Below are 25708 nucleotides of genomic sequence, written 5' to 3'. Positions count from 1 at the left end.
AATTTTTAATTCCTTGGTAAAATCTCGCTCACTACAAGGAATGGTTCGAGTCTTAGTTGGAAATTTTTTCTGGGGTGTTAAACCTAGTAAACTCATTCTCTGAAAATTCGTCAAGTTGAACGAAAAGAAGGAAAAAGATTCGACCAATCCCTCTCCAAGAACGCAATAAGTTTTCTTCAGTTCCAGCCCCAAAATCAAAAGATTTCTTCGTTAATTGCATCAACAGGTATGTGGAATTTCACTAGTGGGTTCCTTTCAACTATTAGGTCCCTAAATTCAAGTAGATTCCTTATTCTCTATATCATGTTAGACCTAGAGTTTCTAGATGTTCAGAATTTATGTTGTGATTTACTTGTTAGACTAATCCAAATCAGATTATCATATTTTCGTGGAATTGTTTCTTAGTTCTTGTTTGAAACTCAGAACCCTAGTTGTGTAGATTTGTTTAGTTTATGAATTACACTTGCTAGGTTAGTTTATTCAGATATACATGCCTTAGTAAGAATGTTTCATTATCCATATATTAATGTTGTATTTTCATTAACATGTCAGTATATTGAGCTATTCAGTGTTACAAAAACTAAATCGTAATGTGTTATTTATATAATTAGTTGGGAGTAGGCTTAATACCGAGTGGACTAAGGGCCAATCACCCTCTTAGTCCCAAAACTACGTGCCCTCATACGATAAGTCCTCTCTGTGGGGCAACATATTTAGTGATTACGCTAGTCATGCCTTATATACCCTTGGCAAGGTAAATTTGATCCTCTCGATGGGGCGATACATCGGACACCACAGATATCTCTCGTGTTTTATGTCAGTTAACAGTAGCTCCCATAGCCAGATTCTAGTGCATTGACCAGGTTACCAGTTATATGTTTAGTATTCAGTTTTAGTATGTTATGAACTTGGTCATTGCATTCAGTTTAGTTCATGTTCAATATGTTCAGTATATTATTTATGTTCTTCTTATATCATTGATCAATACTCTATGTTCAATTATATATTTTGTTTAGCTTTATCCTATCCTGCATGCTCAATACCTTTCAAGTAACTGACGCATACTCTGCGCTACATCTTTTATGATGTAGGTTCAGGTCCTCAGCATTCAGATCACGTAAAGATCGGTTCCCGATCTCCAGTTCAGCAACATCAGTTGTGAGTCCTCATTCTTCGAGGATGATTGGCATGTCTTTTATTCAATCGTTTTGTTTTAATTTCAGTTTTGCTAGAGTTAGCTAGGGCATGTCCCAACATCTCTAATCAGTAGAGGCTTTTTTTTCAGACATAGTTTAGATTTAGTTTTTAGTTGAGCTTGATCTTTCAGTTGTCATTAAACTTAGTTTTATATATACAGACTTAGAATGGGTATCCGCCCATCATTTCATTTTCTGGTATGTTTTAAGCTTCCGCACAATATGTCTAATATTCAAAAAATCTTGAAGTATGGTTATGATATGCAAGCAGGGTTAGCTTGGAGTCACTCGTGATCCTAGGTCCCATGTTAACATCCAGGTGGTAGCCTCGGGGCGTGACACATTAATGGATGTACAATTGTTGCTAAGGCCACAATACTAGTCAATATATGGGCAATGAGAAGACATCCCAAAGTTTGGGAGGATCCCGAGAATTTCATATCAGTGAGATTTTAAAATTCTCCTATTGAATATTTGGGAAATAACTATGAGTATCTCCCGTTTTGTGCATGAAAAAGGATTTGTCCAGGAATGCAGTTTGGTTTAGTAATGTTAAAAATCCTCTGGCTCGGCTTCTGTACCACTTTAACTGGGGACTTCTATGTGGAACAAGTACTCCCAAAGATTTGTATATGAGTGACAAAAAGGATTAACTACATAAAAATAGAAAGATCTCTACTTAATTGCCAAAACGAATCAAAGTTTGGATGTCATGCTCTAAATGGTGAAAATGAGCAAAGAATAAGATTTTCTTCAACTTCTTTTGGTTAGGTGTTTTTTTTGTCTTTGAATTTATTTACCCTGAAAGTGAGTTAAGAAAATATTCCACAATTGGTTTTAGAATTTTAGTTCTAAAGGTTGGATTATTGAAGAATTTGTTCCATTGGAATTTTGTTTAGTATGTAATTGTATGATCACATTTTGTTTCGCTTTTAGTTCTCTCAACTCATTTTTTCAGTCCACATCAATATCCCAAATTTAAATACAATCTTCTATATGATCACATTTTGTTTCTATCTATTTGTTTTGACACTTCAATTAAAAGTTGCACCCATTAGAATCTTGAATTTGAGCGAAGTAAATATACCACTCAATTTTGTGATTAAGAGTATATACGCTTCTCGTAAAGAAAGTAGTTTATGTTTATATCACTGTAGTTTCACAAATGATGCATAGTTACTTTTTCCATTAATAGACCTACATTTACTGAATTAAAAATATATTCTAAAACTGATTTTTAACTATAAAAATATCGCATGGCTTTAAAAGTTACCACATCCACTTTAAATACAATCCGTCTTCTACTCAGTCGGTTTGGATCGGGTCTTTATTTTTTTGTTTCGGATCCGAAAGAGTATAAAAAGAGGAAATTTTAGGAATAGCAAATATAATAATTATATTAGTGCTCTATATATTTTATTTGTGCTCCAATGCCATATTATGTTTTCTATAAAACATCTGATTTGTATAAATCGCGATGGTTTGCATGTTATTCCTCTTGGTCTACGAAAATTGTGTTTGTATATGTATATGTTCTTTGTGTTAGGCTTGTCAATTGTGTGTGTGTGTATATATATATATATATATATATATACACACACACAAATTTTTATTAGCTGTTATTTGTTTATGTATATGTTCCTTGTGTTAGGCATGTCAATTGTATATGCATAAAATATACAAGTCTCAACCGAATGACAAGAAAGACGAAACATTTGTTGCGAATTAGATCTAAATGAAACAATCGCTATATCATTTAATTTGATTTCAATGTTTGCTATTTAATACAATTTTTCCTATAAAAATGGTTTGGGTAATTCCTTAAAGCCATATAATAATTTTGAAGTTAAAATATCAATTTTAGGATTAATATTTTTAATTATTTTGTTGACGAAAATAATAAATATGCATTATTTATTAAATGTCAAAAGTATATATGCATCATTTTATATATATATATATTATATATAATATCACTTCTATTAACAAAAATATATTTTATGGGCTGATCTTCTGACCACCTCTGATCATACATGCTCAAGTTGTATTAATAAAAAAGGAGATTATTTTCATTTAATCATGTGGGTCAACTTTGCAAATCATATCTAATGCATTTAGGGTCCCTTTTAGCAATTGACAATAACATTTTTGTTGCATTACTACTTGCAATAAAAAACAGTAAACCTTATCAACCATCAAAATGTTTTTTGCTATAAAATGTGGAAGGGGCATTTTGTTTTGAAATATACAAATAAATACTGCAATAGTCTAGAAGAATATTTCCTTTTTGTCTTTTGATAACACTCCTCTATTTATCAACGTACATAAGTTACGTTTATCTGGGGAATTTCAAATGCCTACAAGAATTTTCGGCGAGTCATAGTTAGATATACGACGATATTAGTGATTTTTTTACCTATAACACGCAAGTTCAGTAAGTTTATTGATACTGTAGTTAAATTAATGTGGAAACCCAGAAAAAGAACAAAGGAGAACTTAAGAATATTGACAGATTAGAACTATAAAGCAATGAAGAACAAGAAAGAAAAGATAACTTTATTTGATAATTCAGTCATTTCTCACTGCCTAAGACTTACACTTATAATAAAGAACTAACTTCATGGTCCTAAAAATCAGCAACACATCTGCTGAAGATAAACAAACTCCTAGAGACTAGGTAAAGAAGTTATTTGAGGAAAACTAAAGCTAATTTACTGCAGTAAATAAATAAAAGGCAGCAGTCCAAAACATAGCAACTAACACTCCTCCTTGGTTTAGGAACTGCTGATTCCTAGTGTTTCTTTGAAAAACTCAAACTTGCCGAGAGAAAGGGGCTTGGTGAAAATGTCAGCGACCTGCTCATCACTCTTGCAGTAAAGAAGCTTTACATCTCCATGTTTTTGCACGTCTCTTAAGAAAAACAACTTAATATTGAAATGCTTCGTTTTTGCATGAAAAACAGGATTATTAGCAATAGATATTGTAGCTTGGTTATCAATAAAAACCTCAGTCCCTTCTTTTTGCTCCATATTCAGATCACACATAATTTTCCTCAACCATAGTGCTTGATTCACAGCTGCTGTTGCAGCAATAAATTCTGCCTCGGTTGTTGATTGTGCTACTATATCTTGTTTCTTGGAATACCAAGAGAAAGCTCCTGATCCAAGATTGAAACAGAAACCTGAAGTACTCTTCAAATCAGGTGCATCACCCCAATCACTATCGGAGAATCCGTTAAGTCTAAACTTCTGACTTTTGTGAAACTTAACACCATAGTTGATAGTTCCCTTGGTGTATCTGACAATTCTTTTAGCTGCTCTCAAGTGTAAATCACTTGCACAATGCATGAACCGAGACAAAAAACTCACTGCATACAGAATATCAGGCCTTGTTGCAGTTAAATACATCAAGCAGCCAATAAGACTTCTATAATATGCCTCATTACCTTTTCAGTTCCATCATCTTTGGAAAAATTTTCCTTTTGGTTCATTGGAGTACTCATAACTTTCCAGTCTTCCATATGAAACTTTTTTAGGATTTCTTGAGCATATTTTTTCTGGCAAATGAACACATTGTCTTCATTTTGTTTGATCTCCACTCCAAGAAAGTACGCCATCAGTCCAAGGTCTGTCATTTCAAAGACCTTCATCATTTCCAACTTGAAGTCCTCAATTAGGCAAACCTTACTTCCTGTGACAAAAGATCGTCAACATACAAAGAAATAATAAGTATGTCTGCACCTGAACACTTAATATAAAGTGTAGACTCAGATAGGCTCTTCTTGAAGCCTAAACTGAGCAAATGATCGTCAATCTTGCTATACCAAGCTCTTGGTGCTTGCTTTAAACCATAGAGAGCTTTCTTTAGCAAATAAACCTTATTTTCTTGCCCCTTGACAACAAAGCGATCTGGTTGCTCAACATAAATCTCCTCCTGGAGAAGACCATTGAGAAAGGCCGACTTAACATCAAGTTCATAAACTCTCCAACCTTTTTCCGCTGCAATGGCTAGTAGCAATCTGATTGTGTCAAGTGAGAACTGGTGCGAAAGTTTCTGACTAGTCTACTCCAAGATCTGAGCGTAACCTTTCACTACAAGCCTTGCTTTGTGTTTGTTAATGGAACCATTAGCATTTAGCTTTGTCCTGAAGCCATTTTACACCAATAATCTTTCTGTCTAGAGGTTTCTCAACAAGCACCCAGGTCTGATTTTTTTCGATCATCATCATTTCCTCCTTCATTGTTGCTACCCATTTGTCATCCCCTTCTGCTTCCTCATAGCTTGCAGGCTCACAAATTGCAGTATTGCATCTCTGATAGATATCAGAGATCAACTGCGTGCCTCTAACAAGAGGATCATCTACTAGATCTTTTGGATCTAATAGACTGTCAACTGGTGGATTGTTTTCAGGCTTCTCCCAGTTCCAGTGCTCGTCCTCAATGAAGTGGACATCTCTACTTAAGACAATTTTCTCTGTTTGAGGTTCATAGACCTTATATGCTTTGGAGAAAACATTGTAGCCTATAAAGATGCCAGGAACTACCTTCTTGTCAAGCTTATCTTTTTTAACCTGTGGTATTAAAGAGAAACACTAGCAGCCAAAAATTCTGAGAAATTGCAATGAGGGTTTATGGCCATACCATGCTTCATATGGTGTTTTATCCTTTACAGATCTAGAAGGAAGTCTGTTTTGCAAAAAAACAACAGTGCTGGCAGCCTCCGCCCAGAACCTTTTTGGTAGATGTTTCTCATGTAGCATGCACCTAGTCATCTGCATTATAGTTCTGTTTTTCCTCTCACTAACTCCATTTTGTTGTGGAGTATAAGGGACTGTTCTATACCAGCTTTGTCACAGAGTAATTTGAACTGATTTGAAGTGTACTCCTTCCCATTATCAGACCTTAAAGTCTGAATTTTGCAGGCACTTTGATTTTCCACTTTTGCCTTAAAATTCCAAAACACATCAGCTACCTCAGACTTGAATTTTAAGAAAAAAATCCAGGTCAGTCTTGTTAGATCATCAATAAATACAATGTAGTAAAGACTACCATTTAAAGATGGTGTTCTATGAGGTCCACACAGGTCTGTATGAATGAGCTGAAGCTTTTTTGATGCTCTCCAAGTTGTTTTGGGAAAGGGAAGCCTATTCATCTTTCCAAGTAAACAAGCTTGGCAATCTGTCCACCGATTCTGCAATCTTGGTAGATCATTTACAAGTTCCTTTCTTTGTAAGAACATCATACCTTGATGATGAAAATGACCCATTCTTTTATGCCAAACTTCTGTAGAGTTGTCTATCATAAGAAAAGCCGTCTGCTCTTCTTCCAAAGGATTGAGCGGGAAACACCTCCCCACCATTTTGACCTTGAATATCTCATCGCCTGATGGATCTTCTATCACACAAGTTTTGTTTTTGAAGAACAGATTGAATCCATTCTCCATTAATTGACCAACACTGAGAAGGTTTCTATCAAGGTCTGGAACATACAAAACATTTGCGATAAGCTTAGTTCTAGAGCCACTGGTAATGGGTATGGCGCCCTTGCCTTTCACAGCAAGACACTCACCATTTCCAATTCTAACTTTCTTTGTCTCAGTGTTCCACAATTCTTTGAACAATATCTTATCAGATGTCATGTGGTTAGAGCAACCACTATCAATTAACCAACTTTCACTTGAATCTAGGCTTGTGAAACAAGTTGCAACAAAAAGGTGATCTTCTTCTCGATCTGCAACTTGAGCTTCAACTTCGGGCTGCTGAATTTTGGCTTTACAGATTACAGCTTCATGACCCTGTTGATTGCACTTGCTGCATTTTGCATCAGGTCTCCTCCAACATTTGAAAGGAGGGTGACCTTTTTTTTTACAATGCCGACAAGGAGGATAGCTAGCCTTCTTGCTTTTAGCAAAATTCTCACTATTTTGTCTTGTATCTTCTTGTTCTGCTTCTTCTTGTTTCTTCCATCATCTTGATGTTTAACTAATAGGGCTCCTTCAACAATTCCTTCCTGTCTCATTACACGTCGTTGCTCTTGTGCTTGAAAAGCACTTAAGAGCTCCACTAGTGTAATTTTGGACAAGTCCTTAGTATTTTCTAAGGTTGTAACAGTACCCTCAAATTTTTCAGGTATTGTTACAAGGATTTTCTCAACAATCCTTGAATCGTTAAAAGTGGAACCCAACAATCTGGCTCGATTTGCTATATTAAGAAGTAAGTCAGAATACTCCTTTATGGTTTCACTTTCCTTTATCCTTTGCAGCTCAAACTCACATACTAAATTTAGCACTTGCATCCCTCGAATTCTTTCATCTCCTTCATACTCAGTCTTGAGATAATCCCATACCTCTTTTGCTTACTTCAGGGACATAATACGAGTAAAGATGGTGGATGAAACTGCTGTATACAAGCATGCCTTTGCCTTTGATTTCATGGTTTTCCTTTCCTTGTGATTTTTAATCTGCGCGATTGTGGGATTGTTTGGTAAGGGAACAATCTCGTAATCATCTTCTACAGCTTCCCAGAGATCCAAAGATTCTAGATATGTCTGCATTCTGACTGCCCAGATCTGATAACTTTCTCCATTAAAAGTTGGTGGTGCCATTGAAGAAAAACTTGCTTCTCCGTCCATGGAATTCACTAAAACAGATTAATGAACACACAAGTCCCTCAAGAATAAAAAGCTCTGATACCAATTGTAGTTAAATTAATGTGGAAACCCAGAAAAAGAACAAAGGAGAACTTAAGAATAATGAAAGATTAGAACTATAAAGCAATGAAGAACAAGGAAGAAGAGATAACTTTATTTGATAATTCAGTCATTTCTCACTGCCTAAGACTTACACTTATAATAAAGAACTAACTTCATGGTCCTAAAAATCAGCAACACATCTGCTGAAGATAAACAAACTCCTAGAGACTAGGTAAAGAAGTTATTTGAGGAAAACTAAAGCTAATTTACTGCAGTAAATAAATAAAAGGCAGCAGTCCTAAAACATAGCAACTAACACTGCAGCTACATGGTAGACAATATGGAAGGAGAGGAACCTTAGAGTCTTTGAGAATATGGAGAATACTATAGAACAAGTCCAAAATGAATTGTATTTTGACTTTATGTTTTTGGTGTAACCAGATATACTCTAATGATATTGTCTCTATCATTGATGTCTTAGACTCATTATAAGGATAGGATAGTAGATTTTGAGTTCTTTGTAAATATGGTTTCAGTACAACCCATGTACTACCCCATGTACTGTGTTACAGAAATAGAAACAGTTACCTATGTCAAAAAGAAAAAAATGGACATAATGATGGCTTGAAGTTTATTTTACCAATTTATTCTAGTGGGCTTTTGTTTTCATTCTTTAATTGGCTTAAATTTGATTTATAGGAAGGAATTAATATTTTCGTTTTCTCCAGGAGGCTCAGAACCTGGGGGGATACTTGCCCCCTCAACTCAGGGAAGTATCTCTGGATCTTAACAACAGAAGTGCAAACTCTAGAGAGGACATACTGGATAACTCATCTCTGCAAAGATTGAACCCAACTCAATTCCAGGTTCAATGACGAAGGTCAATCAGGTGAGGCTGGGACAAAAGGTGAAATGACAGAACACGAAAGATTTATAGCTACATCTATAGAGATGAAGGATATTGAGACTCAGAATGTGGAAACAAGTGGGTCCGATTCCAGCTCCACGCGAAGTAGGCACCCAACAGATCAAGTTGGGAAAGTTGGGCAAATAAATTGCAATGGTCCTGGAGAGGTTAGAGAGGACGAAACAGTTGAAGCTCAGCATGAAGAGAAGCAACAAAGGAAACGGAAGCGAACCATAATGAATGATACGCAGATATCACTTGTTTGAGAAGGCCCTTATGGGGGAGCCTGATATGCAGCGAAATAAAACCTTATTAGAAAAGTGGGCTGTAAAATTAAGTGATCATGTATGTCACAAGGCCCATGCGCTTGTTTTTGTTTCTGCTCTTTCTGTCAATTAATTAGTCTTTCCTCCCTAATATGTTCCTGCTTTATTTCCAGGGATCAGAGGTTACAAAATCACAGCTCAAGAATTGGTAAGGGTGATATTTCTTTATTTCTTAACACCGTTAAATAGTTTATCTAGATCTATTCTACTGTCAGAATGGTGTGGGTCTAAATATGTTTATTACGAGGCTAAATTATTTATTCTTTTAGTTTTTACACCTGTATACTGCTTTCCCACGATGAGTGCCAGCATCCATGAATACCCAAGTTACTGTTACACATCCTATTACCTTGTGAAAGATAGATGTCAGTCCAATGGCATGCTGAGTCAACAAAATTATCTAAGAGTCTATCAGAGTTCTACTGGTGTATCGAACTGCAACTTTATTTTGCTGCATGTACTCCTATCTAATAAGTGTGCCATCTATTGAGAAAATGCACAAATAAGTCACTTATTCTCCGAGAGAGAACAAAAGGAAAGAAGACATACAAATAGGTTTCAATCTGATTTAATGAGGTATGTCTCTTATCTTGTCTTCATGCTGGATAATCATTTCCATTTTGAACACACAGGCTAAACAATCGGAAAGCAAGGTTAGCTCGTGCTGCGAAGGATGGGCGTATGTTGTCTGAAGGGGATAGTCTTGACAAACAAGGTGGGTTGCTCACTCTGCTTCCTTCTGACTCACCTGGAAGTCCTGTCGAGGATGTTGGTATCCTCTCTGCTGCTAGAGAAAATGCACCGAGGCTAACTGGCCTGGCACCGAGCAGCACTTGTCTTACAGAAAACACAACTGCTGTGCCTGCAGCTTCATCAGAACAGGCAAAGTGTGTCGCAGGGGATTACGTTGTGCTTATAAACGAGAAAGCAGAAGAGATTGGAAGAGGAAAGGTATGTCAAGTCAGTGGCAAGTGGTATCAAAGGGACCTGGAGGAGCTAGGGACCTGCGTCGTGGATGTTATTGATCTCAAGGTTGAGAGGTCTGCTAAGCTTCCTTACCCATCAGAATTAACTGGAACATCATTTGATCAGGCTGAAAGAAAATTTGGTTTCATGCGAGTCTTGTGGCAGTCCAGCAAACTATTTGTGTTGCCTGCTCGGTGAATCAAAAGTACCTCAGTTCTGGGTAAGAATTACTCAACTCTTTCTCTGTTGCCTCTTGAAACTTCTTGCCAAAACTTTGTTTGATTGTGTATAGATTATTAAAGCGGACACCCATTACAGTGTTTACACACTAGGTTCATGTTCCAGGTACATCGAAAAAACGAAAGCTGGGAGTGTGTTTCTCCTTAGATTTTGTTTTAATTGTCTATATGATTCTTCAGCTAGTAAAACCTTGTGGTATCAGTACAGATTGATAGTTCCTGAGGAAAATTCGAGGTTTACTAGTTGGGCGGGTCTATGAAGATTCTGGAGGGTCTAGCACTATATCCTCCCCATGCTGTCACTGTGCAGGCCATTATATCTGATGCTTGATCTGGAAAACTACCCAGTACTAACTTAAAGGTGTTACTATCCTGGTGTGTCTTGTTGGGGCCGTTAGATTTCTCGGTATAGTCCCCGTACTACATGATGCAGGCCTTGATGATCTTCTGCAGGAAGCACACCTAGATTCTGAAAGACTAGTCTCAGTCATTTGCTCCCTGTACATTGTGGAGGTTTAGGATGTACAAGATTACTATTTACTGTTCTCATGCAACATCTTGTATAACTTACCATAGTAAATTACAAAAATGGGATGATTTTGTCACATAATTTGACCTTACAAAACAGTGTTTATTTATTTATTTCTTTTACTCTGGTTTGAATTGCTGGTCGTGGTACCAAGCACGCAATGCACTGTATTCTTCAGGCTGTTAGTGTAGGATACTTTCTTATGATTGAAACCCAAATATTTCAACCTTAAAGGCTTGCTACATGACACATCAACGTAGATGACTTCTCAAACATCACCAAAAATTATTTGAAGACGTTATTATATAGAGAAACCACACTAACGATCAAGTTTAAGAATAAGATATCTCTAGTTTTTTACATCAGAACACCTAGCACTCTGCTAACAATACTTCCCTTTCACTATAAATAACCCTTTTTAAGCAGCATTAATACTAATCTATAATCAACTTTTCACTCTTTAACAGCTAAACCTCTACCTCTCCAGCTATTTTACAATGTTGGATGCCTTCTGAATGGCATCTATAGAATACACCAGGGCTTTTGAAAACTACGGAGTATACATGGACAATCTGCTGCATTTTTAATCAATTTATGAATGCATCGGCAATGGTATTTGCGACTCCACAACAGAGCAATTTGAAATATCCAGAATAAATGACCGGGCATCAAATATAGGCAAGTGAGCTCCGGTCATGATCTGGTTGTGGACGGCCCCTAGTAGGAGTAGGCGGTCTTTGAATGTTGAGTTCCTAAATACAACGAACACGTCTTAGTAGGATATAATGTAACAACTGTAAGCTCGAATAGGAAAAAAGAAAGCATCCTAGTACCTGCATCCAATTGTCATCCATGACTCGTTCTGGAGACGTTTCAGGGGATAGAAGAGGAGGCGGCAAAGGATGGATCAACTTTGGAACAATAACCAACCCTCTGCCTACTACTAGTATAGCACCAGCATTGTTGGCAGTTCCTGAATGTACTTTCTTGGTTAGAAATGACTAGAATGCATACTTTCATACATACAAGGGAAAGTAAAAACTTAAATATTTAATGCATACCACAATAGTTGGTGGCAGAAAAAAGAGTGATCAGCTGCCCCTGGGCAAATCTTTCAAATCCATCCATGACACACTCGTGCGCTCTAATAATCAGCTGTAGTTTGTTTTTCTTGCAGAATTCAGTTACACGATCAGGCTGCAAAGTCCACAATTATTGTAAGACCACATTGTAGTTTGTATGTGAATCTTGACATGAAAAATATAAGCTTCCATATGAAGGTAGACATGTGCATCCTTATAGGAATCCACAGTATAGTGGGGATCAAATCACGATAATGAATAAAAATTGAGCTTAAAATAAGAAAAATTTCAGTGGAGCATAAAGATTCAAACACAAAATAAGAAATTTGGCATTCAAAAATGATTCCCTTATCGTCTGAAACTTTTACTATCAATTACCAAGTTGAACTGGTGAACTTCTATCAAGAAAAGCAGGACATACCCCAAATGTTACAAGACCAGGTCCTCTAGCATTAGGTCTCAATCCTTCTACACTGTCATTTTCTGTGGGATCAGACCTGCAAATAAAATCAATAACATAAAAATCTTCTCCAAATAGTCTTGCCAGATGGTTTTGAAAAGAAAAAAAAAAGCAACATACCATAGCAAATCCATTAGGACTATCGAACCAGCATCCATTGTTATTGGCCTCTCTATCTTCTCTATCTGCTCAACTGAATTTATTGACCTCCCTATGCCACCATGCATGCAGATGATTTTCTTTTCGATGAGGGCAGCCAGTGGAAGATAGTTAAAAAGTTGATTGAAACGTGTCCATGCCCAGATTCCATCACTTTCTCCCTACATGGGTGTCTTCCATCAGAATAGCCCGATACATTTGAAGGACACACACACACACATATATATATAACTTCTACCTTCAAAACTAGAACTCGGGATTTGACAACTGTAGTACATATATTTTGACATTATAACTTACCATTCTCTCAATGCATTCAATACGGAAGCCAAAAAGTGCATTAATATCAGCAGCTTCATGATTCCCCCTTATCAAATGTACATTCTCTGGATATTCAATCTGAAATTCAGAACAAGCGAGTAATTTGGTTACATAAAGAGATGTCAATACATGAAAGGGAAGTACCGTGTTAGACAACAGCAAGGATTACCTTTAGAGCTAGGAGTAAAGTGATTGTCTCCAAGCTGTGCTGTCCTCGATCAACGTAATCACCCAGAAACAGATAGTCAATATAACTGAAAACCACACAAAGAATGGTCATCAGACACAAGAGAAGTTGATAAGAAGAGATTTGATACAATAGTAAAAAATTACATTTAATAGTTAAAAAGCTCAAACTGCTAACATTTTCTTGATTGTTACAAACTTTTGACATCTTCTAGCCTCAGAAAGAGAAACATCAAACATTTAGTTTATAGACAATGAAATTAAAGCAGAAACAATCTTGCAAATAGTGGCAGACCTCAGGGATCAAAACATTGATCTTTCAAGCACAAAAAACAGTATTTAATAGGATAATAAACAGTTTGCAGCATAGTGGCCAGTAGTGTGTGTGTATATATATATATATATATATGGGTCAAATGGAATGGTGTACTAATCCAATCAACTCTTCACATGGTTCGTGACTTTGATAATACATTAACGTCTATGGCCAAACATTGAAACACACATGGAAATCAAAGGGGAGGATGACAGAACAAAATTTTGACAGGATTCTTTGATAGGCCACACCCCTCTTAGAGTTATATATGCTGACTTTCTATGTGAATCTGACAGAGCGAAGTTTTTACATCTCAAGGCTATTTGATTGGCATTTGAAGCAAGCTATTAGAGAAAACACACTTTCATAATTTAATTGTATTCTCAACAAAGTGTACTCTCTCCAGCAACTTAAACTTTTAGATGAGATAGTCACACACTTCAATAGGTCCTATAGACGGAAAGAAATTCTAGATGTTTTGAGGCAAAGAAAGCCCTGTGCAGATGGTGAAATATAGATGTTTAGGCCTGCTGGCTCTATTGTGTAAGTTTCAGGTTGTATATGATAACGATAGCATGATAGATTTCATAAGCTAACAACAGGAGTATTTTTTGTTACTGTGAGTTTTCTTCTCTTTTGTTTTTGTAAACAGGAATGTCCTTTCTTTTGTAAGGTCAAGCACTAGCTCAATGCATGGCCATTTTATTTAGTAGAAGTCTTAACCTTTCTCCAGAAAAGAATATATCAAGAATGGAGAGTGGGAACTGGGAAGTGAAAGGATTTGTACTTGGTAACACTGTAACAGAGATGAAGAACTTACAACATTGACCTGGGGATTCTCAAAAATCCTTTTTCTTACAATATTCCAGAAATTAGTTGTTGCTTTGGAACACGGTATAAGAAGCCTCCCCCTCTAACCTCCTCACTTAAATACCAAATTTGGTTCACCAGTCAAGATTCAAACTCGTGATGTGTGCCTATCACACATCCCGCATTTGTACTACCTTGGTTGTTGAACCAAAGCCTGAGGACTGGGATTATGGTTACGAGCAATTTAGTTTTGGCCAAACCAACAATAGTAGTAAAGTATTGCCAAAAGTACAATATTCCAGACTTCCACTAATACTTCCTTTACAAGGTACCTAAGGCCAAAAAAAATTAACACTTTTCCAGCTACTGAAGTACTAAAAAGCATTAGGAAGTATACAGAAGCCACGGTTGACTTTTTGAGTTCATTACACAACTTGTAATGAGACTTTCCTCTGTAAATACTTGCCAGCGGTTTTGCTTTTTTTTTATTTTTTTTAATACAATACCCTTTTTTGATAAGGTTTAATACAATACCCTTAACCAATAAAAAAAGCATTAGGAAGCTGCGTACCCATGAACTAATGAGCAGGTTTAGAGTCAAAACGAAGCTATTCCACATGTAACTAAAGCTTTAAGCTGGGGAGGAATTATCCCAACTATTCAAGGTATCATATGCTAAGCAAACTAATCTTTCTTTTGCAGGGTTACCTGTCATCTACAAGTTTATAGCTGACCGCTGGTGCTGGGAGACATTCTTTTATTATGTTTTAACTTTCCAGAATAGATTAAATTGCAGATTCCTTTCAACTTATGTCAAATTTAACAAAATTACTTCTTTTACTCATCTGTATTCAGAGTTTGAGATAATAAGATTTGGTAAGCATGCTAAAACTTAAAACACGAGCTTAAGTTGAAACTGTTCAGAGCAGTCAAGCTACTGCAAATGAAAAAAAAATTAACGGTCGAGCTTTGATCAGACTTACGTCATGTCTCCAGCAGTGGAAGGAAATCCATATTCATCAAACAGCCGCATCAGATCACCGAACTGTCCATGAAGATCACCAAACACTTTGACAGGAGCTTTCAATTGAAGAACCGTAGGCTCATGCATGAAGATCTGCTCAGCTGCATAACAAAGCTCACCCACTTCATATGAATCAAGAAAGAACTTTCTATTTACAGGTGCTTTCCAATTTCGCGGCCTAAGCAAAGTGGATATGATCTGCAATACAGCAATAGAAGATTACATATCCCGACAAATAAAAACCAGCAAAAGGAATATAACACACCTTAACAAATAGAGAATACTTCCATTAACCCATTAAGGTTTGAGAAAAAAAATCTGTTGCAGCTTGCTGGGGTTACCTTTTTATGCAACCCTTGAGGTGATTTCTGCCGTGCAAACTTTTTTGTTGGATTTGAAATATCATTATATGAGGGAACCATTCGTCTACTCTCATTTTCAAATTGATCCAATGACAATTGCCTCACCATTCCCCCCAGGTTCCCAACAGTTTCTTTTGCAACTACAACCTGCAGTTTGGAAAGTGATTTCACCATCTGCCAAATAAACAAACACTAGACAACAGAGCAGAGTACATACAGCTCTAGGATGGAGGCGGACAGCTGACTCACTGTCGCTACCCTCAGAAGCGGTGTCTGGAACTTGAGAGCTCTCGTCTGAGACTGATGTTACTTCAGGAATGGCAGATGCAGCCTGTGCTAATTGCCAGACAGCATTGGCAGCCTCAGCTTCAGCAGCAAAATCCTTGGTCAATTTTTCCATAGAATCTTTATCCATGCTGTTAAAATGTGATGTTTTAAATTATGAGGATGAACTGAATGAAAAATGATATCAAGAACTAAAGATAAAGCAAAATATTACCTCAACCCACCAGATGGGTGGATCTCAGGTTTTCCATCAGGATCAATTAATAAATTTGAGTTGTTTGACATTGGGATGCCAATGGCTCCCTCAGACGTTAAGACTGGGGAATTGATGTCAGAATGCAATGGAGAATTTTCTGCAACCAGACATTCATCCAAAAGTGTATCTGCAGCAAAAATAATATGATTTAAGAACACTGTCAAACCACTTGACCTGGGGAGTATCTTGATCAACATGCAACTAGTAAAAGCATATAACACCATAATTATGAAGTTCTTTTGGTTCCATATGAAGGCCCTTTACACAATACCATTCATTGCAAAACTAATATTGCTACAGCAAACAAGTACTCTCTCCATCTCATATTATGTGATGCAGTTAGTATTGGGAATGGAGTATTACAAGGAAAGTTAGCACTAATAAGAGGAGAAAACATGGAAGTACTAGCAGAGGCGGATTCATAATTCAAATTTTATGAGTTCCATCTTTATGTTATTATTGAACCCCCCCTTACACTTCCGAATTTATGGGTTCAAAATATAATATCTATCAAAAATTTAATATTTTCTTACACATATGCATACTCTTTATCGACTATGTTGGGTTCAGTTGAACCCAGTAATAATACTATCCATCCACCACTAGTACTAGTTGATAAGTCAGTGTAACGGAGAAAACAAATGATCATTGTTTAAAGCTGATATGTTTCTGTGAATTTGATTTGTAAATATATTATTGAAAAATCACCCTAAATATTTTGGAACGTCCTAAAATCAAATTGTGCCATATAAATGGGACAACAGAGTATAAATGCTACTTCACCAACATACACCATCCATGCATTTGACTTGCAAATTTCATCTCTTAGGTACGCAATCAATCTGCTCTCACTCTTAGAGCCCGTCTGAATGGGCTTTCTTCTTTTCTTTCTTTTTTTCCGTTTGAATGAGCTTATGACTTGTAAGCCAAAAGTTATAAGTTAGGATATCTAACTTATGGATTTTGGCTTATTTTTATTATTTTGACTTAAAATAAGTGCTTAAAAGCACTTTTTTTTATTTTGCCCAAACACTACAAAATTGCTTAAAAGCTAATTTGGCCTAAAAGCACCTAAAAAAGCCAATCCAAACAGGCTCTTAGAAAGATATTATGAATTCAAAACCAAAGATCTCAATGGTAATATGAATTCTTATAAAAAAAAGAAGAAGATGATTTTATGAATTCAAAACCAACGATTGCAATGGTTCTGACAGCACATGCAAATCTGTTTAACTGATTTGCTGTAACAAAGAATATTCCAGAATTAAGCTTATTATGATTAAGAAAAAGAAAAGAAGCAAAAAATAAAGACAAAATGGGGAATACTAGCATTATACAACAGAAAGCAAATGACACAGTCATCAATAGTGGTACCAAAGGGAGGCATAAAAAATAGACCCTCAGAAGAGACATCTATACCATCAAGAGCTCACTAGGTAGTTTATTATTAGGGAAAAGGGTCAAAAATACCCCTCAACTTTGGTTTATTAGTTGACTATGCCTTTACTGTTAAAATGAAGTTATTTTTGCCCCTGCCGTTACTAATTTCATCATTTATGCCCCTATGTTGACGGAAATCCCCAAATTGACTTAAATTAACCCATTTCCCATTTTAAACCCATGCCCGACCCATCTAAAAACCTAACCCAATAAACATTTTATCCGTTTTCCTTACCCATCTAAAAACCTCTCAAGGACTTCAACCTGCTCAGGTGTATACCGGACATACTTTCGGTTATACAACACCGACTTACCATCCGGAAGCCATTTTTCTTAAATCTTACAAACTGAAATGCCCCTTTATGATAGAAAACAAACAAGCTCCAGTACTCTGCTTCTTCTACCCTTTTGTCTTCACAACAATTCAACTTTTTTTAAGCATTATTCTTCTTGGGAGCTCTGAACAAAATCAGAATGTCTTGAAGTGACCTTTTTTTTTGGTAATACTAAAAGAGAAAACCAATTTACCAAACTGAAACGGCACTAGACAACTTGTATCTTTCGATAAAAATACACACTTTCCTTACTTATCTTTCACCATTACCAAAAAAAAAAAACAGAAGAATCCAAGTATTCCTCAAGAACCCAAAAACAACATCTTTAACAGCATGCCATACATTTCCTTTGAATCTTGAAACAAGATAAAAAGTGTGAAAAACACTAAAAGATCCAAGCTTTAAACTTCAGAAGATAAAAACAAAACAAACCCAGAAACAGATCTTCTTCGTGTACCTAAAAATTGGAGCATCTTTAAGTGTTTCAACAAAAAGTAAACCAACCCCATGAAACCCCTACAAAATTTTCAAAGACTACAGAGGAAGATCATGTAGGCATGATGAGATATTATCAGAAGACAGGTCTTGGACTGGTTAACAACGAATGAAATTGGTTAAATGGGTTAAAAGTTTATTGGGGGATTTGAGATCTCTTGAAAGAATGGGTAAGGAAAACGGGTAAAATTATTGGGTTAGGTTTTTAGACGGGTCGGGCATGGGTTTAAAATGGGAAATGGGTTAATTTAAGTCAATTTGGGGATTTCCGTCAACATAGGTGCATAAATGATGAAATTAGTAACGACAAGGGCAAAAATAACTTCATTTTAACGGTAAGGGCATAGTCAACTAATAAACCAAAGTTGAGGGGTATTTTTGACCATTTTCCCTTATTATTATTTCAGAAAGGACATATGACCATAAAATTAGCTTACATTCCCCAATCCATTGTTCATCATTCTCTTCAATGTTTATCTAATGCTGGACTATTGTTTGTAAAATCTGTCTAAATTTGGATTGCTCATGGGTAAGCAAAAGTGCTAAAAGAAGAAAATGTCCATTTATATCTGTGATATGTCGCTGAAAGTGAATCAACTCAGAGCATTTGATAATCCTTTTGTAGATGGGTTGTTAAGAATATTTTCTTAGTCACGGACTTTTAAATCCTTAAGCTTCTACTACCTTAACTCATGTAAATACACTAAACACTAGATCAAACATTCTGCAAGATAAGTACAGAGATTAACCAGTTGAAGGGGGTTCTGAAAAGGAGAATAGACATCATTCGAACAGTCTAAAATCTGCATATGCCAGTGGCATTCATTACCTCCTCTAAGACCACCATAGATATATATCCGAACACCAACAGATGCAGCTGCATGGCGACAGCGACGCATAAGCTCCAAAGAAGGATCTTGTTCATTGTGCCCCTTGCTACCACGTGAAGCAGTTACCAGCCCGTGTCTATCTAACCAAACTCCAGCAGCAGTGTCCAACACTTTTTAAAGCAATAAAATTGAAAAGATTTAATGATATCCATTGATAATGTATAAGCAATCAAATTATGCACTAAGGATTAAATCCCACATATACCTGCAATAGCTGCTTCACCTTCTACTCCACGTCCACCTCTAAGAGCACCCCCTGTAACGTGTAATCTTGCACCAACAAATACCTAATCGCCGGCAAAAATGTAATTCAGAAAATATTACAAAAGTGAGGTATGTGGGGAACAAACAGGATAGACATGATCCAAACAGCAGAAATATTCATCTCTGACACAAATTCTTTTGAGTTTGTCCCCAAAAAAAATGTCATCTCTCTCTTTTAGGAAGCTATTTAATCTTTATCATTCCCATTTTATCCTTAATGATATGACTTGTTTGGACCCACTTGATATAGAAGTCCAATCTTTTGGAAGTAGAGAAAAGATGAAAAGACATGTAGAGATCTCACTACCATTCATTTAAAAGGATAATTTTGGTACTTCACATATATTTAGCTTACATGTAAATATCTTCTTTAATTTCTTAAATACCAAGCTCCATCAAACACTGTGACATAACATGGAATGCAGGAAGTAGTACTTACCGCAGCATGTTGATACCTTGATGATGGTGCCACTCCTGGTGCAAGAGTCCACTCCCACTGCCCATTCCTATGCATGAGCAGCCCATAAGCATCTGCTAAGGGCTGCAAACGGAAGCACTCCAGGAATCAGCAACCACATCATTTAGAAGACTACATATCAAATGCACAATATCCAGGTCGTAACCCACAGTATCAAAGGTCCTCCTTGTTTAGGACTATTAGTTGCGTCAACATCAATATATTGCTGAAAGAATGATTACATATCCAAGAAGATTGAGCTTATGGACACCTAAAACCAGCTACTTTGATTTCCTATACATGCCACAATATATCACAACTTGACTAACATTTTAAAATACTATACAAAATAAAGTTTAAAAACTAACAAACTGTGTGCATTAGCTAAAAAGAACTCGCTATCTCGAAGCAGGAATAGTTTATCGGTAAAAACCTTGATGACTATATGAGAATTTACTTACTGTGCCTGAAGCATCTCTCCCTCCACAAAGCAAAAACATGCCATCAGTCCGAGCACTAGCTGTTGCATACCTAAAAGAAAATAAATTTCAGAAAGATAGTATCTAGGAGGAAACTACAGTACCATTAAGAGTAAGAAAACCACACCATGAATATGTAGGCTACTAAGAAAAAATAATAGGTAAAAAGAATGAGAGAGAGAGGCAGCCATAGATTAAAAAGGCAAGATAAAAAGAAGTCTAGTGTGGGAAGATTGAAGGAGAAAATTATGTTAGAAGCAGCATCGGCATGGAGCGATCCAGTCAAAAACATTTCAGTCTCAATTACTTCAGAGAGGGTATGCCAAGAATAAATAATAAGTGGGAGACGATAGCAGTACCAGGCAGTTTTCAGAATTGACAATTTCAAGGACAAAAACATATTTTCATAGCAACTATGGGGAAGAGAAATATATAGAAGGGGATATGTACTTCTGCAAATAAAAAGAATTGAAATAACACCACAAGTTGCAAAGGAGCAGGTTATGCTCAAGAGAGACAATGACGAGGTATGAATAGAAGACACATGGGTGATCTGACAAGAGAGAATAAGGAGGAAATGTCCTAAATAGGTCAAGCGACTCAAGCCCTTGCTGAAAATCAAGGATTCTGAACATCAGGATTGTTGCATAAGCTCATAGATAAATAAGTATGTCAAAACCTCAAGAGTAACTATTTTTGTTACCTCAGTCTATCATTTGACACCTAGTTTCTGAGAAATGCTTCTATTGTCAACCCAGAACAGTTTTTAGCATGAAAATAGGGTAGTATTACAAATGGATATAGAAGATCTAATTGTCTGAAATTCATGAATTAAAATAACTAAGGATAGTACATTTAATAACAATAAAAATCAACAAAAATCCATCAGGAAGACTCTCAAAGTTACTAAGATTTCTTGGAGATGAGAGTAAACAACGTAGACTCACATTCTAGCTGACGGTCTATCGCCTTCTGGATTCAGCCTCTGCCATGCATAAGGTTTCTGAGCAGTATCCAGGGCCCAAGCATCAGAAAGAACTCTTTTCCCTGGAAATCAGTGAAATTAAACTTATAAGAATATATAAAAGGAGGGCTAAGTGAAAGAGAACTAAAAACGCCATGCAGCATATAAATGTTCAGCATAGAACTCTTAATGCATTTGAAAGGTAAGCTGCATTAGCTAGACTTTGCAGAAATGAGTTATGGCATTCACTATTCAACTTGTTCCAAAATTATGGATATGGATGTATGTAGGAGTTAGGAAAGCAAGGAAAAGAGGTCTTCCAATCATCTTTTATCAGTCACGTTACAGCCATTTATAAGGGTAAAAATATCTAACAGTTTATCCTTTTGACTATGAGATGATAAAGTGATATGCTACAGCTGCATATTTCTTTTTTCTGCTCCTAAAGTATGTTGTATGCCCAACAACTGTGAATAAACATGCATTACTAATCTTCAAAATTCAGATTATTATGGATACATCACATTGTTACTCAGATGTTAGGAAAAATAGATGTGGTCAGATCATGCTATGACACCATTGAAGTAAAATTGTGGAAAACTAAGCTAGATCAAGACAACTATCCATGATATCATTCCAAATTATGTAATATTATTTATGATTAGTCAGTCAGTAAACAATCAATCAATGACCTATGCTTCAATCTCAAATCAATTGGGGCCGGCCAACTCTGAATCGTCTAAATTAATTCTACTCTATTTAGGTCCATTTCATCGAATACTAAATAATTTTGCTTGGGCAAATTAGAGGCAGTGGCGACGCAGGATTTTCATTCAGGGGGTTCGAATATAGAAAGTAAATATGCGAAGAGGATAATTAAAAGGGGCAGAGTGGCGAAAGGCAAAGATTAATCTTAACCCACTAAATTTTAACTCATTTTGTCATGCTCCATTTAATATTTCTTCGTACTTATGTCCTGCTTCATCGAGCCTTTTTAAAATATATTGTGCTTTTAGGAAAAAAAAAAAACTAACTGGTCAGTAGTTATTTTTGAGTTGTAGCAAAAACTTATTTTCAAAAGCTGAAAACATAACTTTCTCCAAAAGCACTTTCGAAAATTTTGGCCAAGCACAAATTAGATCTCTAATATTGACGGGAAAAAGCATTCAAATTGATTAGCCAAATACAGAATGTTAGTATACAAAATAATTTTTTCGAAAAGCATCTCTGATAAAAAGTACTTTCCATAACAACAATTTTTATAAATTTGGCCGATCTCGCTATTAATTTTGTTATTTTAACATTTTAAACATATTTTTTACTAGGAGCCTATTCTTATTCTATATTATATCCTCCGTAAAATGAAATAGAAATTTTCACATGGTTTATATAAATATTATTTATGAAAAAAATTAAACGTTGTGTTAATTAATATCAACTTTTATTAATTCTCATCAAACTTTAACTCCATTTCATATAAGCTTTAGTAATTTTAATATGGGTATTAACTTTTGTAAAATCCAAATCAAACAACCCCTTGAAAGTTAACTTGTGGGCTTGGGCTGTGGGATTAAAACTATAGCTGAAAGCTGTGGCCTGTGGATGTGAAGAAAGACAAAATTTAAGCTAAAAATTAATGAAGGCACGACTGCAGCAGCAAGTGTCAAGTTTGCAACCTTGGAGAGAATCTGAACCCCCTTAACCACTAAGCTACGCTTCCTACTTGCGTCGAGGGGGTTCATTTCAGTATATATAATCATAAATAATAAATTTAACCAGATATATACGGTGTAATTTTTTGATCCAGGGGTTTCTGCTGAACCTCCTCCCGTCCACCTAGATCCGACCCTGATTAGAGGTTCTCTAATCTCTACATGAATGATCAGTTTAATCCCAACTAGTTGGCATCACCTAACGGATACTTTGTTTGCATCATGCTTCTACTAGGTTTCCATTGTGTTCTGATCCTTGCTAAATCTGTATAGATTCCTAGAGACTTTAGGTCTTTTGAGACAACTCTCCTTCAAGTGATTTTACTCATACATCATCTCCTTTTGTTACCTTTAACTCCCATTTCATACAGAATTGAGCATCTGGAGGTCTACGTAAGACATGAAAAAACTATTCCATGCAATCTTTTCTTCATTTATCTTATGTAAAGAACATAGACCTTGGCTCTAAATACCCAAAAAAATGAGCTTATGAAGTGAGGATTGCCTAAAACCATATATGCAGACAAACAACCCATATCCTCAACCATTGTAGGATTCCAATAATAGGGCACAACATTTTGGTAAACCAAAAATAGGGATGGTTCTTACTCTTCATACCATGATAAACTTAAGAAAATGGACCTTGGGCCTAATTCAATCCTAAAAGTAACTCATGAGGTGAGGGTTACCCAACATGATAAAAGAAGACAACAATTCCTACCCTCAACCAATGTAGGACTCTAACATCTTCATATGTGCCACTTGCACCATCCGTCAGACTTGATTATTTCTAATCTTATATTGCTTCATATCAATCTTAACATTTGCCTTTCTAGGACATTCATCTTATGACTATGTTCAGCCTAAGAGGCCGACCTTCACTCTCGCATAACATTGTTTATCTGATAAATGATCTACAAAATCAGAATTTTACTTTGGGTATTATTTGCTCTTACATCTCCATCCTTCTTTTAGGGATGGGGGTTAAAGTAGCCAGTGCTTATATTTTGTCTTACTTTGATTTTCCCTAAAACCCTAATTTTCTAGAGTGCTTAGAGTTCCAACTGTTCACAGTCATAGTGGATATAACCTGCAGTGAACTATATAGCAAATGAAAGAACACAAATTCGATCTTCTGATGTGGTAGTAAGAAAAAAGCACATCCACTCGATCAGTAACTCATAGGAAAATTGTGCTCACCATCATTGCCACTGACAGTTACCAGATATCTTTGTGCAACCAAGTCCATTACGTGGCCATACCGCGGTCCAGGACCCTGACCTTGAACAACAACTCTAGAAACAATCAAGGTAATTAGTCATGGACCAAGAGCTATATAAATAATTGAAAAAGGGAGACAAAATGCAACTGCCTATCCAGAAGCTAACCTATGCCACTTGAACTTGTCATTTGTCATGTCAAGCACATAAAGATCATCAGTTGAATGCCCAGCCGGTCCTATCCCACCCTAATAACAAAACAACAATAGATATTAGTAGTTATTGTTTCTAACGGTCATTTTAACGCTAAAAATTAAAAATGATACACTTCAATTTCTCTTTCTGATCACCTGAAATACAACCATTGTTCCAACAGCCGCAGCAGCATGTGCAGCTCTTGGTGAAGGTGGCTCACCGGCAGGTCTAAGTCTGAGTAAATAGGTAATTCAAGGAGCATGAAATCAATATCACCACCATAACAAACTAATCATTTTGTTTCCAACACTCCCCTTAAACCTAACATCCCAAAAAAAAAAATATGTATAGGGATATAGAAGCAGATCCTATAAGAATTACAGATGTACAAGACATACCTCGTCCATTTTCTGGTAAGAACATCATATGAGTGAATACAATTGGTTACACCAGCCAGCCCTAAAATCAATCAATACCCAATTAACCTAAATGTCAGTCTAAGAAACAACAAAGTTTGAATCTTTACACAAAAAACAGATAATTGGGTCACAAAACAGGGACAAAAGAAAAGAATTACTTATGCCAGGTGCAGCCCCATTGCCTCCCTCAATAGCAGTAGCTCCACCAAACAATATCAGCCGCGGACCATGAGTCTTTGTAGCAGCTACAGCAGTAAGAGTATGACCACAACGTGGACCTGGGGCATCATCATCAGTATCCCAAAACGTCTCCAATAAACGATATGTTGGAGCCGGATGCAGCCATGGCTTTGAACCCATCACTCAAAAGTTACAAACTTCACCACTGTACAGCAAATTTGGATCCAAGTTTTAGGCTTTCAGAGAACACAACAAAATCGAAAATTGGTGAAGAAGAATCTTGAAATTATAGGCCACAAAAAAGGAATGACTAAAAAAAGAAGTAATACAGGGTAGCAAGAGCAACTGGGGTTACTCACTTTCCAAAGATGGTCATGGGAATAGCGTTAATTTATTAAATAAATATTTTTTGTTGAGAAAAGTGAAGAATTTCCATAAAAGAAAAAAAATGGTGATGAAGATGATGTTGAATCATAAAGTTTTAATCTTTAAGAAGATTAGTCAACAAGAACATCTCAATTCTCATTGCTAGGTAAAATGGCAGC

At 36.2% G+C, this 25708-nt stretch overlaps 2 protein-coding genes across 5 annotated transcripts in view; one reads left to right on the top strand and one right to left on the bottom strand.

The window, feature by feature from the left end:
• The window catches only part of LOC125808166 (nodulin homeobox-like), a 217276-nt gene extending 206308 nt beyond the window's left edge, over nt 1-10968 (top strand). Inside the window, exons 16-18 of the mRNA XM_049487886.1 lie at nt 9232-9266; nt 9751-10304; nt 10532-10968. Coding sequence (XP_049343843.1) covers nt 9232-9266; nt 9751-10282 — 567 coding nt within the window. The 3' untranslated portion in view covers nt 10283-10304; nt 10532-10968. The remainder of the gene's footprint in view (nt 1-9231; nt 9267-9750; nt 10305-10531) is intronic.
• The window catches only part of LOC125808167 (serine/threonine-protein phosphatase BSL1), a 29296-nt gene that overhangs the window by 3477 nt on the left and 111 nt on the right, over nt 1-25708 (bottom strand). Inside the window, exons 2-22 of one of the 4 annotated variants that reach the window (XM_049487887.1) lie at nt 25142-25368; nt 24963-25023; nt 24720-24798; nt 24538-24617; nt 24350-24444; nt 21421-21520; nt 20456-20525; nt 19977-20078; nt 19479-19560; nt 19213-19383; nt 16072-16240; nt 15790-15988; nt 15552-15719; nt 15170-15408; nt 13044-13128; nt 12854-12952; nt 12515-12714; nt 12356-12431; nt 11914-12049; nt 11686-11825; nt 11138-11604 (exon numbers count right to left, since the gene is read on the bottom strand). In XM_049487887.1, coding sequence (XP_049343844.1) covers nt 11521-11604; nt 11686-11825; nt 11914-12049; nt 12356-12431; nt 12515-12714; nt 12854-12952; nt 13044-13128; nt 15170-15408; nt 15552-15719; nt 15790-15988; nt 16072-16240; nt 19213-19383; nt 19479-19560; nt 19977-20078; nt 20456-20525; nt 21421-21520; nt 24350-24444; nt 24538-24617; nt 24720-24798; nt 24963-25023; nt 25142-25343 — 2637 coding nt within the window. In that variant the 5' untranslated portion in view covers nt 25344-25368 and the 3' untranslated portion in view covers nt 11138-11520. Of the gene's footprint in view, nt 1-11137; nt 11605-11685; nt 11826-11913; nt 12050-12355; nt 12432-12514; nt 12715-12853; nt 12953-13043; nt 13129-15169; nt 15409-15551; nt 15720-15789; nt 15989-16071; nt 16241-19212; nt 19384-19478; nt 19561-19976; nt 20079-20455; nt 20526-21420; nt 21521-24349; nt 24445-24537; nt 24618-24719; nt 24799-24962; nt 25024-25141; nt 25670-25708 lie in introns of those variants that run through there. The other 3 variants (XM_049487888.1, XM_049487889.1, XM_049487890.1) reach the window with 3 other exon arrangements.

This window comes from Solanum verrucosum, unplaced genomic scaffold (genome assembly GCF_900185275.1).
Source record: "Solanum verrucosum unplaced genomic scaffold, falcon-dt-bn FXZP01000234.1, whole genome shotgun sequence".
Taxonomy (NCBI): domain Eukaryota; kingdom Viridiplantae; phylum Streptophyta; class Magnoliopsida; order Solanales; family Solanaceae; genus Solanum; species Solanum verrucosum.
This window is presented reverse-complemented; position numbering and strand designations above follow the sequence as displayed.